Source organism: Haliotis rubra, unplaced genomic scaffold, assembly GCF_003918875.1.
Source record: "Haliotis rubra isolate DU_JTF1 unplaced genomic scaffold, ASM391887v1 Scf915, whole genome shotgun sequence".
Classification (NCBI taxonomy): Eukaryota; Metazoa; Mollusca; class Gastropoda; order Lepetellida; family Haliotidae; genus Haliotis; species Haliotis rubra.
This window is the reverse complement of record NW_025767652.1, coordinates 352,286-369,923: the sequence shown is the minus strand read 5'-3', so window position 1 is coordinate 369,923 and position 17,638 is coordinate 352,286. Positions and strand designations below refer to the sequence as shown.

Genomic DNA, 17,638 nt, shown 5'->3' with positions numbered 1-17,638 from the left:
GAATCTGCAAAACACAGACACATCTGGTTGTCATCAACCTTCCCCATGAGGTAGGCAGGGGCACAGCCATTTGGGGTATACTAGTAACCAACCTTATATTTGGTTGGCATACACACGAGGAGACAATACACAACTATACTTGGTGGTGGTTCCCCTTCTCCTGAAAGGCAATATGCTGCTGCTACACCGTGTATCAGCTCTGGTACATTCCCTTCTTGACAAACACAGGCAATGTACAGCTACACCTACGCGTGTGTATCAGCTCTGGTACATTCCCTTCTTGACAAACACAGGCAACATGCAGCTACTACACCGTGTATCAGCTCTGAGTGCGTTCCTTCTTGACAAAGACAGGCAACATACAGCTACTACACACGTGTATCAGCTCTGGTACGTTCCCTTCTTGACAAACACAGGCAATATACAGCTACTACACGTGTGTATCAGCTCTGGTACATTCCCTTCTTGACAAACACAGGCAATATACTGCTACTGCACGTGTGTATCAGCTCTGATACGTTCCCTTCTTGACAAAGACAGGCAACATACAGCTACTACACGTGTGTTTCAGCTCTGAGCACGTTCCTTCTTGACAAAGACAGGCAATATACAGCTACTACACGCGTGTGTTTCAGCTCTGATGCGCGTTCCCTTCTTGACAAAGACAGGCAATGTACAGCTACTACACGTGTGTATCAGCTCTGGTACATTCCCTTCTTGACAAACACAGGCAATATACTGCTACTACATGTGTGTTTCAGCTCTGGTACATTCCCTTCTTGACAAAGACAGGCAACATACAGCTACTACACATGTGTTTCAGCTCTGGTACGTTCCTTCTTGACAAAGACAGGCAATATACAGCTACTACACGTGTGTATCAGCTCTGGTACATTCCTTCTTGACAAAGACAGGCAATATACTGCTACTACATGTGTGTTTCAGCTCTGGTACGTTCCCTTCTTGACAAAGACAGGCAATATACAGCTACTACACGTGTGTATCAGCTCTGGTACATTCCCTTCTTGACAAACACAGGCAATATACTGCTACTACATGTGTGTTTCAGCTCTGGTACATTCCCTTCTTGACAAAGACAGGCAATATACTGCTACTACATGTGTGTTTCAGCTCTGGTACGTTCCCTTCTTGACAAAGACAGGCAATATACAGCTACTACACGTGTGTATCAGCTCTGGTACATTCCCTTCTTGACAAACACAGGCAATATACTGCTACTACATGTGTGTTTCAGCTCTGGTACGTTCCCTTCTTGACAAAGACAGGCAATATACAGCTACTACTCTGCGTGTGTATCAGCTCTGGTACATTCCTTCTTGACAAACACAGGCAACATACAGCTACTACGTATCGTGTGTATCAGCTCTGGTACATTCCTTCTTGACAAAGACACAGGCAATGTACAGCTACTACTTCCCTTCTTGACGTGTATCAGCTCTGGTACATTCCTTCTTGACAAAGACAGGCAATATACTGCTACTACATGTGTGTTTCAGCTCAAGTACATTCCCTTCTTGACAAACACAGGCAACATACAGCTACTACGCGTGTATCAGCTCTGAATGCGTTCCCTTCTTGTCTTTTTTGAGGTCGCTTCCAAATGGAGTAGAGTTTGATGCGCACCTCGCCCCACAGCACAAGACTGATGACTGTATGGGGCCCGAGTCGAAAGTAGCTTGCCCCCCAGCCTTTGTAGAACCCCCAGATACCCTCCTTCCTGAGAATCTTCACGAGGCAATCAGACACGCCAGAGTACAGCAAGCCCTTTCCACGTGCATCCACACCTTGGTTATAGAGTCGGTCGTCCGACATCGAGCGGTGTCATGAAGCAGGTGACAATTATACCGCTGGCCATGCTGGCCACGAGAGCATTCATCCAGCTGTCTTTAGGAAACCACTGAAATGTTGATTACAAATGTGTTAATCAGTTGAGGAAGTGAAGCGCTCAGCAATGGTTATATTACTTTTAAACAATAATATTCAGATAATATTCAGATTCAGTTATACATATATATATATCCAGCTGGGTGAACACTGAAACTACTTCACAGAGTTCCTGCCCTTTGAATAGAATTAAAGTAGTACACTAGGGTAAGACATTGGGGAGACATAACATAAGCATATCACATATTAAAGGTGTACTACATGGTGCATGACAGACATATCTATTCATGACCAGGGCCACAAGTAGTAATGTATTGCAGTGTAGGAAATGGATATATAACATGTGTGTGACAGTGTATATGACATGGATATATCACAGGTGTGTCACATTGTGTATGACATGGATATATAATGTGTGTATGACATGGTTAAATAACATAGGTGTGTCACATTGTATTACATGGATATATAACATGTGTGTGACAGTGTATATGACATGGATATATAACAGGTCAGTGTTTACGAATAGTGTTTCAAAGTAACAGGACATTGGGTCCTGTAAGTTTCAGATGTCTGTCTGACCCATTGAAGGTTCACAGGACCCATGGAATAACATTAAACACACATTTCAGATTTAACATAATTGGCATTGAAATTATTAACAGGCATAAGATTTATAAACAGCAAACAAGTGTCATATGTCACATATAACAACTTCAGTCAAAGTCAATGTGAAATATACAGTCAAACACTGGGGCCGGCAGGTTGTAGACTTCTATCGGACCGTTGTCGAATCTGCCGGATTTGTCAGACGGTCAGACACTATTCGTGAACACTGCAGGTGTGTCACATTGTGTATGACATGGATATATAATGTGTGTATGACATGGTTAAATAACATAAGTGTGTCACATTGTATAACATGGGTCTATAACACAGGTGTATGACATGGATATATAACATAGGTGTGTGACATTGTGTATGACATGGATGTATAACAGGTGTGTGACATGGATATATAACATAGGTGTCACATTGTGTATGACATGGATATATAACATAGGTGTGTGACATTGTGTATGACATGGATGTATAACAGGTGTGTGACATGGATATATAACATAGGTGTCACATTGTGTATGTCATGGATATATAACAGGTGTGTGACATTGTGTATGACATGGATATATAACAGGTGTGTGACATTGTGTATGACATGGATATATAACATACTGTGTGACACTGTGTGTGACATGGATATATAACATAGTTGTGTGACATTGTGCATGACATTGATATATAACATAGGTGTCACACTGTGTATGACATGGATATATAACAGGTGTGTGACATTGTGTATGACATAGGTGTGTGACAATGTGTATGACATGGATAAATAACATAGGTGTTTGACACTGTGTGTGACATGGATATATAACAGGTGTGTCACATTGTGTATGACATACATACAGGTGTATGGTATGGGTGTATAGGTGTACCACATTTTTATCATACACCATGTCAGATCCCCGCTGTGGTGTAGTGGATACACCTTCATAGACTCTTCTGTGGTCACGCCTACTGTTTTATATATTTGGCTCTACCCACTACACCACAGCAGGGATCTGACATGGTGTATGAGGTTGGTGTATGATAAAAATGTGTTTCATTGGCTCTACCCACTACACCACAGCGGAAATCTGACATGGTGTATGATAAAGATGTGTTATATCATTGGGTCTACCCACTACACCACAGCGGAGATCTGACATGGTGTATGATAAAGATGTGTTATATCACTGGGTCTACCCACCACACCACAGCGGGGATCTGACATGGTGTATGATAAAGATGAGTTATATCACTGGGTCTACCCACTACACCACAGCGGGGATCTGACATGGTGTATGATAAAGATGTGTTATATCACTGGGTCTACCCACCACATCACAGCGGGGATCTGACATGGTGTATGATAAAGATGTTATATCACTGGGTCTACCCACTACACCACAGCGGGGATCTGACATGGTGTATGATAAAGATGTGTTATATCACTGGGTCTACCCACCACACCACAGCGGGGATCTGACATGGTGTATGATAAAGATGTTATATCACTGGCTCTACCCAATACACTGCAGCAGGGAACTGACATGGTGTATGATGTTGGTGTATGACAAAGATGTTATATCACTGGCTCTACCCACTACACTGCAGCAGGGACCTGACATGGTGTATGATGTTGGTGTATGGCACAGATACACATTGGTCCACACTGATCAGAATCAGGTGGTCATTATGTGTGACTAGTTGAGTACTGTGTGTGAAATTTACACTGGTCCTGTGGTCCCTGGGTAGTAAAAATTCATCAGGACCACTAAATAATAAGTTTGCAGTAGTCCTGGTGGCCACTGAGTTTTGTATTGATAGTTAAATAAATCTATGAATGTTATTTTGGACCAGTGAAGTACAGACAGGACCACTAATTATTGTCCACTCACTGGTACTGTGGTCTAGTGGGATATTTTGAAAGGTTTCTTTCCCTGTGAGTACTGGATCTGGAATATACTTTCACTTTCAGGCAACAAAGAAAAGCAATGAACACGTCACAATTTAATTCTGGACTCACAAAAGTCCAGAAACTCTCCGCCCTGTGGCCGCTTTCTGACAAAGGATCTGACAAAATTAAATATGCAGTTGTCATGAATATATGCTAAGGATGAAAAAATGAAAAAATATTTTCTCGAAAACTCAAAATTTAAACTACCTCGCCCATGGGCGGGCCATGGGCGAACAATCAATTGCCCATGGCCGCCCATGGCGAGAATGTTTAATTTCAGCTCAGACTTCATGTTTTGGAGGTTGAAAATGAATGAAAGCATGTTTAGAAGTATCACCACACAAAATTAACTCATTGTGACTTAATTCGACTAGTTTAGACCGATATTTAAATATCTCACCATGGGCGAAAAACATTTGGCCCATGGGCGAGATTTTCTACTTTTGCTCAAAATCATGCTTTTTCAAGTTTAAAGGTTGTAAAATGAATGAAAGCACGCTTATAAGTATCACCACACAAAAATTTAACTCATTGTGACTTAATTCGCCACTTTAGACCGATATTAAATATCTTTTACCATGGATGAGAAAACATGGCCCATGGCCAGATTTTCTATGTTTGCTCAAAATCATGGGTTTTTCAAGTTTGAAGGTTGTAAAATGAATGAAAGCACGTTTATAAGTATCACCACACAAAATTTAACTCATTGTGACTTAATTCACTAATTTAGACCGATATTAAAAGATCTGCCCATGGAAAAACATTGGCCCATGGGCTGAGATTTTCTACTTTGCTCCAAAATCATGCTTTTTCAAGTTTGAAGGTTGTAAATGAATGAAAGCATGTTTAGAAGTATCACCACACAAAATTTAACTCATTGTGACTTAATTCGACTAATTTAGACCGATATTAAAATACCTAAGCCCGCCTATGGGCTTAAAGAAAGTTTGGCCCATGGAAGTGAGATTTTCTACTTTTGCTCAAAAATCATGCTTTTTCAAGTTTAAAGGTTGTAAATGAATGAAAACACGTTTATAAGTATCACCACACAAAATTTAACTCATTGTGACTTAATTCCGCTAATTTAGGACCGATATTAAAATATCTCAACCATGGTGAGAAAACATTTGGCCCATGGTGAGATTTCCTACTTTGCTCAAAATCATGCTTTTCAAGTTTGAAGGTTGTAAATGAATGAAAGCATGTTTATAAGTATCACCACACAAAATTTAACTCATTGTGGCTTAATTAGGCTAATTTAGACCATTATTAAAATATCTAAGCCCATGGTAGAGAAAACATTTTGCCCATGGGCTGAGATTTTCTACTTTTGCTCAAAATCATGCTTTTTCAAGTTTGAAGGTTGTAAATGAATGAAAGCATGTTTATAAGTATCACCACACAAAATTTAATTCATTGTGACTTAATTAGACTAATTTAGACCGATATTAAAATACTCTTCATGCTTAAAGAAAGTTTGGCCCATGGGCTAGAGATTTTCTACTTTTTGCTCAAAATCATGCTTTTTCAAGTTTGAAGGTTGAAAATGAATGAAAGCACGCTTATAAGTATCACCACACAAAATTTAACTCATTGTGACTTAATTCTCACTAATTTAGACCGATATTAAAGATCTCACCCATGGGCGTAGAAAACATTTGGCCCATGGGCGAGAGTTTCTACTTTTGCTCAAAATCATGGGTTTTTCAAGTTTAGAGATTGTAAATGAATGAAAGCACGTTTATAAGTATCACCACACAAAATTTAACTCATTGTGACTTAATTCGGCTAATTTAGACCGATATTAAAATATCTCACCCATGGGCGAAAGAAAGTTTGGCCCATGGGCTAGATTTTCTATGTTTGCTCAAAATCATGGGTTTTTCAAGTTTAGAGATTGTAAATGAATGAAAGCACGTTTATAAGTATCACCACACAAAATTTAACTCATTGTGACTTAATTAGCCAATTTAGACCGATATTAAAATATCTAAGCCATGGGCTTAGAAAACATTTGGCCCATGGGCGAGATTTTCTACTTTTGCTCAAAATCATGCTTTTTTTCAAGTTTAAAAGGTTGTAAATGAATGAAAGCACGTTTATAAGTATCACCACACAAAATTTAACTCATTGTGACTTAATTGGCTAATTTAGACCGATATTAAAAGATCTCACCATGCATGGTAGAAAACATTTGGCCCATGGTGAGATTTTCTACTTTGCTCAAAATCATGCTTTTTCAAGTTTGAAGGTTGAAAATGAATGAAAGCTGCGCTTATAAGTATCACCACACAAAATTTAACTCATTGTGACTTAATTCGACTAATTTAGACCGATATTAAAATATCTTGCCCATGGGCTAGAAAAACATTTGGCCCATGGGCTTAGAGTTTCTACTTTTGCTCAAAATCATGCTTTTTTCAAGTTTAGAAGTTGTAAATGAATGAAAGCACGTGTATGAGTATAATGACACAATTTTCAACTCATTATGACTTAAGTCGGTAATTTAGGCCGAGATTTTCTATTTTTGCTCAAAATCATGGTTGTTTTCAAGTTTAAAGGTTGTAAATGAGTATCATGACACACATTTTAGCTCATTGTTGCTTACTTACGACCAATTTAGGGCGATAGAGAAAACATTTCACCAGCCAGAAGAAATGTTAGCATATTCTGCATGTAACTATTCGTTATGCACCCACATGCACCCACAAACGCCTCTCACCTTGCATAAATAATAGTCCTCACTTCATTAAAACAATCATATCCAAAGATAGAAACTATCAGTTTGTGGTGTTACAGTGACATGCGGTCAGCACCATTATCCACCAACATCCATCTCACTATGTAATTTTGCATATAGCGAAGTTTCTTTTGCTTTAAGATGCATCCACTTGGCTAAGCAAATAGCGTCAAGTAAAAAACGTTTTTGAGGGTTAAAATGATTTATTCATGAATGTATATACTTGCAAATACAAAATGTGTTTATGGGCATTTGGCATACTCGAATTTGTGATGCACACACACACACACACACACACACATTCATACATACATACATATACATTATAATTCACGTTTTTAAGGGAACCCCTACGTGTATATCAAGGTAAAAATGTTCATATTTGACACATGATAAAAAGGTTCCAAATAGAAAATGAGATAAAATGCAGAATAGATATCTATGTTTCAATACATATAGACCATACAGACTGTATACACTGCGGTCCCACATTAGTTTCTTTTTTCTACATATCTTTGGTGAATTTTCTTTTCCAGTCCATCTTCATAACGAAGAAACACCTTGTCTGAAACAATATGACAGAGCTTGTTTGAATGACATTTAGAAGTTGGTGTGATGATCAACGAGGAGAGTTATGGATATACAACTTCTTTTTTATGAGCGACGTTTGGTGTAGCTACTAACACCGTTATCAAGCAAATGATGTCACATCCTCGTTGTTCAATATAACAGAGTAAAAGTATAACCAATGGAAGAGATGTACGTTACTGGACTATGTACGATGCACAATATTATTTACAATGTCGACAAATCTAACAGTAGAAAGATGTGTTAATACATTAAGTAAACCTAATGATATAATAGACGTACCCCCATCAACGGCTACAACTGTTGCTGGATACATTGTCCTATACGTTACGTTGTAGCGGGCTGACCATGTCCCCTTCTGCAAACTGAAGCGCAGATTTGTGAATTATCTTTTTCTGTGGCTAGCAATAATGAAGTGGGGACAAAAATCTGTCTAATGGGAAAGGAAATGTTTAATACAAGTGCTTTTTTTTTTCAACAAGCGATGACATCAAATTGAACATAATCCATTTTGTTTACTTACAGCTTTTCATCAACTGCATAACTACATAACATAACTATATATAAACATCACTTCTCTTGGTGAAAAATCTCAATTCACTGCAACTGTGTTAAAACTGCATCTAAAAGACTAGAAGTCTTGTCGGGTCAGTCATGGCTGGTACTACATGTCACATTTGAGAATCATCTTGAAAAATATATTCCTTGATATCATACTAACCTTTGGCTTGATGGGTCTGATGAGGCTCGTCTCTATCCACGAATCATAGTGTTTTGAATAGTTCATCCAATGGACCTTCACACGAGAATTTCCTTCCTGTATAATTTTGACCTTGAACCTGATAATATAATGCAACATAATGAGAAGACATCGAACAGAAGCCCATGTCACGTGTACTGGTATTACTTAGTATCTTACATATCGTCTCAGCAATTATTTTTAAATGCACCGACCAGAAGAAGCCATCGTAAAAATTATAGGGTAACTGTGGGTTGGAATTGCCTGCACTGTCTTTCATCAATGTAGTAAACTAGCAGCATCAGATTCCGTGACAGCAGATATATAGCTGGGAGATTCTTACCACATTCCGTGTCTTCATCTTTGCCCTCCATCAATTTTCCAGTCGTCTGAAGCGTAATCAAATACAAATAATGAGCGCAGGTAGAGTTTATATTCATATGGCATTCCTCTCTCATGATAATGCCTTTTGGATTACTGTTTACGCCGTTTGATAATTAAAAAAACGCTCTGCATGATGTTGTGTGTTTAAGCCGAGTATGCACCCATTACAAAGTTGGCTTGTTCATTACAATATCATCCACTAATAGTGAAAATGTCATAGCACCAGATTTAAAATTAAGCAATCTGTCTCACACATTACATAATTATAATTTATGATACAGATCAATCGCTCTTTAGTAGCTCACAATGGCGGGCATGATGTTATTGGGAGTGACAACATGTACAGAGAAGCAAAGACTCACAGCATTTGTTTCTTCCTTCCTTCGGTGTTGTTCGATAAAGCGTTGAACCTTAACGCAGCGAAAATTACACAATGCTATTTAGAAATGAAATACACAATGCCATTTTCAGAAAGTGGTCAAATGTAACATGTTATATTTGGGATTACTCGAACCCGCGACCCTCAGAGTCAGGCACCTAATGTCGCCAGCACACGCCTAGTCAGACGCCTAGACCAAACAGCCACTGCGGCGTCCACAAAATGGAAGTCGGACAGCTGGTAGTCTAGACTCATGCGGACTTTGTGTACCCCTCTGATAAGTGTCAATTGGCACGGCTTTGTGTTGCCAGCGATTAGGTGCCTGACCCTGAGGGTGTCGGTTCAATCCCGGATGGGACTCAACCCAAAAGTACTAGAATCTGTACTTTACTAAGAAAAATGTAATCCCAAATATAACATATGTACCATTTAGAAAGTCAAATTAACCTTAAGACCAGGATCTGTAGTTATCCAAATGATTTCATCTTAAGAATGAATTAAATAATTTTCTTTCTGAAAATACTCAACATTAGATCCGCTATTCTTTATTGGTTGATGGCTTGCTATAGCTTATGACCCCTGTTTTATCCGAGGATACTGTATAATGAGTGTCATAATACCTGCTTTCGTGCTGTTGTGTCCCCGCTGCCTGTAACGAAATGAATGGAAATAGTTTTATTCAGAAAATATTCAGAAGTCATTAGCTATGGAATATAGGGTGGGTACTCATTTGTGTGGAATACAAGACTCACATACCGTATTCTCGTCCCGGCTTGCTTCATGTAGCAGTTCTGCTTCCAAATCAGTCTCCTGTAAGTACAGATGACTTTCGTTACTCATCGAAGAACCTATGGCACAAGGTTTAGTACTTTAAGTATATGTTATCTTTACAATAACCTTAAGCTTCCAAATGCCAATCAAGCGTTGAAAAATGCCAATATCTTTGCCATGACAACTCCTTTCGTGATCATTAACATATGTAGCAGTTTACACAATGGCGGTGCGCGACTATACACGGAAGTCGCTATACATACCACGGAAAAAAATCCTCGGATTGAAACTTCGTAAATCTGCAGATAAAAATATTTATGTAAATAATCTTCACATCAAGAAATGTTAAAACATCTTCATTATACCATGCCACTCATATTTGTATGTGAACTGTATGGTAGTAATAGCGATGAAATCTTGGTTGCGTCTTTGAGAAGCCCTTCATTAAAAGTAACCAGTGTCGAGTATGAGTACGAACTTGGCGTCAACTAGAATGGTGTACCCGGTAATAAGAAATTTGTTACATTTGACCAGGCACTTTGTAAGTATGTGTTATCTATCATTACAGGAGTGTAATGTTCTATAATGAGATGACTGTGCAGTCTGATAATCTGTGCAGATGTGCATAGTACTCACGTTACTTGTTTCCATTTGTGGCTGGTCATTGCCATGAGAAGCACCAGCCTGAAATAATATTTAACATTGCATATCAAAACAGCATGAAGAACATGTAAATATGGCGATAAGAACATTAGTTTCGGAGAATAATATTCTGCCTACCTTCAGTATCTGGATTTCTGTTTCAAGGGCGCTTAATCCTTTTCTCTTGCCTTTTCAGTTCTTGTTTTAACTTTTCATTCTCCCTTTTCAAAGGTCAATTAGTCTTGTGTCTGTAATGAAAAATCCTTTCGGTCATCAAGTTGTGTGTGTGTGTTTTTGTGCGTGTTAAGTGTGCGTCTCTGTCTGTCTGCCCAGTGGATCTATATATAATACCTGGTGTGGAGGCAACATAATGTATCATGTCATCTTGTAATCCCAAATCCAGAATATATGTGGAGCATATATTTCCTCAGCTAATACACTAAACTTCAGTAATTTAAAACTAATTCATACCTTTCCTTTTTCATTATTTTTAAAGTCCGGTTAAAGTTCTCTTTTCCGGTCCTTCCATCCCTGAAGTCAATCAATTTCTGGTACAAGGCTTCCTCGTCCGTGTTCCAGGTATTTCTTTAAACAACGCCCTGTTGGCGGCCTTTGCTGTCTGTTTGGGAGTTGATTATGTCGATACTGTGTCATGATGTTTACAGCGGCATCATAACACCTCTGAGACATCACGAAACTGCCAGGTGTTCCTTGTAGGCACCACCAAAGTATGTCTAAAATAGAATAAAACACTGTATCTCATCTGAATGAGCATGTTAAATCGTACGCAGCTCTGATAACTTGTTATTACTATCAATATTTTCAAAAGGAAATAAAGCCTTCCATTCCATAACTAGCTGACATATTAATCAATATATTGATATACTACTGACTGATCCTCTTGACATGTACATACCTTCTCCGATTCCAGGCCCACGGCTGCCATGCATTTAAGCTCTCCATTCTTTATGTTTGGAGTCAAGTACTGCTGTAGTGTCAAATTGGGGGTTAGCTGGGTGGAGTCTCCAAATGTCTACAATTATAAAGATTGTAAAGTGGTCAGTATTGATTTGGATTTCCATTTGTGTTTGTGGGAATAGATGTAAGCACTGAGTTTACAGTGTCATACGATCACAAAAAGTGTGTTGGAGTGGTCTAATTACCTCCACAGCGGCTTGGAAGTCGCTGGTGTCCAACCCTGCGCCATGGATGTCAGGTGATTCCTCCAAACCTACTGGTTCAACAGAAACTGCCGTGCTCGTCAGCGGATTGTTCTGTTTATTAAACAAGTTGTATTATAATACATGCCACGCTAAACAATTACACAATTTTACAAAGTTAACATGCAATGTCACCTGCTTTGACTGTGTAACTACTCACAATAAGCCAAATTAATGTATACTAACATTGAAACCATACTGATTTAGTGGATTAATGGAGGCCATCTGGATCCACGCACAAAACCTGAAATTAACAGGGATTAGGGTGTTTTCCTACCGAATGCGTGGTGCATAGAATGATAAGCTTTCAATATACATGTTTCCCCATGTTCACTGTACATGCTTTTATGTGTTTTATGTATATCCAATCCTTTTCATTGTATAAACATTCTGTACATTCATTGTATAAACATATCACTCTTTTAAGTCTGTCCATCTCAATCAAAACACATTACTTAATCTCCTTGATCTCTGAGCATATCAATTTGTAATACAATCTCACTGGCTTCCTGTACATACTATACTGGACAAAATAAGTTAGGGATATTTGTGAATGTGAATTTTTAACCATATGTTAATGAATATATAGATCATTATTCATAATTTCAAAATTTACATATATATCCCTCACTATTTTTGCCCAGTATATATATTTTTCTCGTAATCATATTCTGTCATTCAACTGATGAAGGGCAAGAAGCAGCCCAGAAACGCCGTGTAAATATAAAAGAAGATGTAAATCAATACCTACTAAATGCCCATCAAGCATCTCATACTGATTTGCTTAAATTTGTTCGTCTTACCTTTGTAGAAACTGATATTCCCGTTAATCATTAAAACTTCAAAGTCCGGCGAATTTTGCCGCGTCAGTAGCCACGATTAACTCATCTAGGAAGCTGTCATTTCCCATGTACTTAGGTCACCAAGCAGTTCAGTTTCTTCACATTACCCTTGATGCACCTGTCTAGCTGAAATTTGCAATGGTAAACACATAACACTCGAGGGAAATTAAAGGTGTTATAACCGATTAACGCCCTTATCGAATATTATCCAATACTTTCCTCTATTTATGTGCATTTTAGAGCTTACGTGAACACGGATTGCATGGCGTACATTTTGTTTAGCATCAAGAATTTCCATTGATGAACATATCTCGAATAAATCTGATCAAATACAAGCCTAGTTTCTGATAGAAATTAACTTACTTCAACTGTAACCTTTTGGGGGCGCAACGGACGGATACAACGCCAGAACCTGACATTCCTCTTTTCACCGAACAATCCAAATGTGAGAACTCTGTGCACGAAGATCCAAGCTGCCACTGCATCGCCATTCCTTCCAACTTTCGTCCAACTGTCGGTCGATGATAAGTGAAGCGTCGCCAAGTGTAAGTGTATATATTATTAATGAGGCGTTTTAATAGTTGTAAAAGCATATACGAGGCGTTTCAAAGGAAGTTGTTACTTACAAGCCCACTCTTATACCCCTCATCATCGCTGTCAGGGAAATGCTGGTCAATCCATTGTATTCATGTACGTCTTGTATATTGAATTGAGTCAGACCCTAATTTGATAACAGATTATTGCTAAACACACACTTAACCGAAATGAGGATATGGGTCTCCAATCGGCTGTTTCCTGCTTTAAACATTTAGAAGCGTTTATTCAATGTATGCAAAGTAAGTTGCTTTAAAGCGGGTTATCTTGATTTGTATTAAAATACATAGGTAAGTAGGTTCAAAGTATTAACCGATTGTGCTCAAAAGCGGTTTCTATCATTTCATATATACACCATGTACAAATCTTGTATTCATCCTTCTTTTCATTACTGCTCTCATATTTGGATTTGGGACAACTGCACCGATCAGCAAGCTCTTACTTTAGAAAAACTACATTTAGATGTCCTTAGAAGAATAGCTGGTGCTGTCCAGTAGAACAAGATATGAAATAATATATCATGAGAAACTTCGTTGATTGAAAGGCGAAAATACTATAAATTGCTAACACTTTATAAAATGTATCATCGTTTATTACCGGACTATCTGTGGAATCTATTACCCCAATTAGTCGGGGATAATAGTCGTTATCCCTTACGTGATTGAACTAATTTAAAAGCATATTCCAACAATAAGATATGCCAAATCATTCATTCCAGACACAATCAAACTCTGGAATTCACTGCCTCGAGGCTAGACATTTCACGCCCTTTTCAAAGAACAAAATAAATGTAATATTTACTTTGATTTATATTACGGAGGTAGAAATTGACAACTGAACTAAATATAGTAAAATCAGAAAAAATGCCTTCTTTTACATCTACGGATAGGATCTAGAAATGTCTAGACTTCTTTTAAGCAAAAGTGTTGAAATGGATATATTAAATGTAAATGCTAGAACTCTTGTGTGTCCCGGTATGTTCACTTGTTTTCATTGCAGCACTTATCATCATATTGTTAATTGCATCTTTCCTTCATTTACTTATGAACACATGCTTCATTAATCTATTTACACATGGGTTGTCAATCATTTTTGCTTATTTGTAACCTAACGGAACAAGTTTTTATGGATCACGAGTTTGAAATTGTTAATAAGCACAAAATGCTTGTTTACCAACACAGGTTGCCAAAAATAAACAATAACCATATACATCATGCAACGTCATTACTGTTTCAAATGTGCCTTATGTTAAATGATCTCTGCACAGATAACTATTTATTGCAGATAAATGTGATAAATACTTGTTCAAGTTAGTGCTGTTATCATCCACAACATGTTAATTTAGTTTGCCACTATCTCGTTTACAATCGTACATTTCTGTGTACCATCTCAGTTTGTTGAGTATTTTAGTGCAAACATGAGGCCACGGCGTGGAACGGTCCAGTTACGTAATTTCAGGAAAGCTCGAGGCCAGCAAAGAAATCGGTCTGTCCCATGTTTGGTCTTGTGTATTGGAGTAAACGAGCCGGCGCTTTTAAGTGTATTTTGCTTCATTCCATTGATCACGCTGGGCAATTAAGTGACACTAGCTGTGGGATATACAGGTGCAGGTGCAGGTATTTAGGCGAAAAGATTCATGTCTGCGCATTACGTGCTAAATATCTCACAATCATTTGTAATGTCCAGTTGATTGTTTTATTACATGAGATGTCGAACTGACCAATGGGAATTCTGTTTGGGGAAATCACTTTATCGTGACTTAATGTCTTCCGATTATATATTGTTATGGGATGGAGAAGGCATCAGAGCGCGCCAAATCTCCAAATCATCATCATCAAGGGACGAAACGGATGTTCAACAACTTGATGAAGAAGTAGCATATATATGATATCCAGTGATTCCTTCTGACAATCTTCATCACTGTTTTGCTAAAAGAAAAACCGTTTCTTCGGATTTGCGAATTTCGCACATGTTGACTTATGTACTAGTTCCCTAGTTCCTTCATGGAAGAAATCACATTTGAAGCCATGACAGATGCAGTTATCGGGCGCCCCTCAAATCAAGAAGCCAGAACTCACAAGGACTTGGACTGCGTTGGTAAGTGACTGTATAGATACGTTTATACCCACAAACGAGCAATTGCCCTTTACGTTATTGTTACAATATTCGAATTCATTTATCGCTTGCATTATAGATATTACTCAATACGTTTTTGCGATATTGCAGCTGGAGAAAACACTTGAATAATGCTATTAAATAGAACGTACAGCTCGTCCTCACTTCACGACTAGTGTCACAAATGGTTACAGGCGGAGACCCACATTTCGAAACAGATAGCCAAAATTGATGTGGCTCTCCGGCAATAGTTGTGGTTGCATGAACATGGAATGTGGCTCTCCGGCTATGGTGTCAAAACATATTTAGTTATTCAAACAGGTTACCGTATTTAACAAAACATGACATGTTTCCTCATAATTTTATTCAGATCACAAGAGATTTTATTTCTATAATTAGCACAATATAATATACTAATATTACATATAATATTATCACATCATATTAAAAACATCTAAATCTGAAAAACTTAAAAATGATAATGGTTGAATTTGTTGCCATGTGTACATTTCGTATGGAAACTTGCTGCTGCAAAGGTCATTTTCGGTGTTTCTTTAACACTTTTTCACAATATCAAAGACTATATTGTACTTGTTTTCACTAATTCAAATCAGCAGAACATGTTTTAAAAGACTGAAATCATAGGAATGATTCTTTTACAATTTTACAGTATAACACAGTTGTTTCTTGTTTTAATAATTGAAAAATTGTGACTTTAAATGGTTTATCTCTGTCTTAAGCAGGATATTATTTTCAACCTTTCTTTTGGACATCTAAATCACTGTTGTTGGTTTATTTCGTCATGGTGGAAATTAGGACAATTTAACTCTTCTGAAAAAGATGCAGTATGAATTAGGTGTGAGAATTTGGTTCGTGATTTGTTGTTAAGCTGACAAGTTGGTAAGCTTTCTTGTAAACCAATACCTTCTAACATATTTTTTGATAGTAATTCATAGCTGGTAGGAGGGTAACGCTTCTTTTATGTGTGGAACAGTCTATTACCGTTCACGGTAATCCAAGTAATTAATCTATTGCATGTTATTGAAATGTGGGCATTCCTGGCAGGAGTCATTTTTGAAATGTGACATTCCCGGCCTGACAATTATTAACGGGTTAAAAGGTCCACAGGCCTACTTATATCCATTTTGATAAATCCACAAGTATGATTTGTAGCTGAAGCGGTATCCATGGCCACTTACTTTGTATACTTTTGTTTTGTTATGTAGTAAGTTAAGCTATTGTATTAACTAATTGTTTGATCGGCATTCTAGATGTTGGTGAGACATCAAATGAAACACACAATTTTTATGCCGTTAAGCATGACGTTTCGATGTTGATTCTTACATCGTTATCAGGCTAAAAGTGATGACGATGTAAGAATCTTCATCAAACGTCGCTTCGACGAATAAACAAGAAGTTGAATGTTTCATTTATTGTTTTAACCAAATATAATAAACAAATTCGAGTTTCACTGACCACTCAGTAGCGAGATTAGGACTGAATTTCGTTATTTTTACAGCTGTACCAGATTTAGATGACATTTGCTTTGACTATACCCTCTTCTCAGAAGATTTATTCACCATCAAGACTTTGAAGAGTTGCTTTGCACAGAATGTAAGTACTGATTTTATTGCTATGCTGAGTTATTGGACACCTGTCAAATCATCTGCGCAAAGTTATATAATTTTCAAAATCCAAAGGAACTATGCTAATGTACGGTATATTCAGGAATCAAAGTCTTATTTGCTGGAAATGTATTTCCATACAGAAAAATACACATTTTCTGAAATATAGTATTTTCTGTTTGTCGTAACATTATATACTATTGAATGCTTGTGTTATATACTATCGAATACTTGTGTTCGGTACTAAATATATACATGTATTATATAATAGATATCTGACCTAATTTATCAGACAGAAGCAAACTTTGCCATTTTCTGTGGGCATGTTTATTACACGTACACATTTAAAACCAAGCTGAATTTCTACAAGCCATATCTACATCTTAATTACATTTTGCTCTTAGCAGATGAAGAAAGTGCAAATGACAGAAACACCCTGTTGTCATTCCGAGGCGGAAAAGGAAACCAATTGCAAGTAAGTGTTACCTTGCTTAAATCACACAACTGCTGTCCAAAATGGATGTTTTCAGA

General features: G+C 37.6%; 1 protein-coding gene across 1 annotated transcript in view; it reads right to left on the bottom strand.

The window, feature by feature from the left end:
• Positions 1-1,518: 1,518 nt before the first annotated feature.
• The window catches only part of LOC124264237 (solute carrier family 25 member 35-like), a 29,515-nt gene continuing 13,395 nt past the window's right edge, over positions 1,519-17,638 (bottom strand). The window contains 2 exon segments of the mRNA XM_046698973.1: positions 1,519-1,828; positions 1,830-1,918. Of these exon segments, the coding sequence (XP_046554929.1) occupies positions 1,519-1,828; positions 1,830-1,918 (399 nt within the window).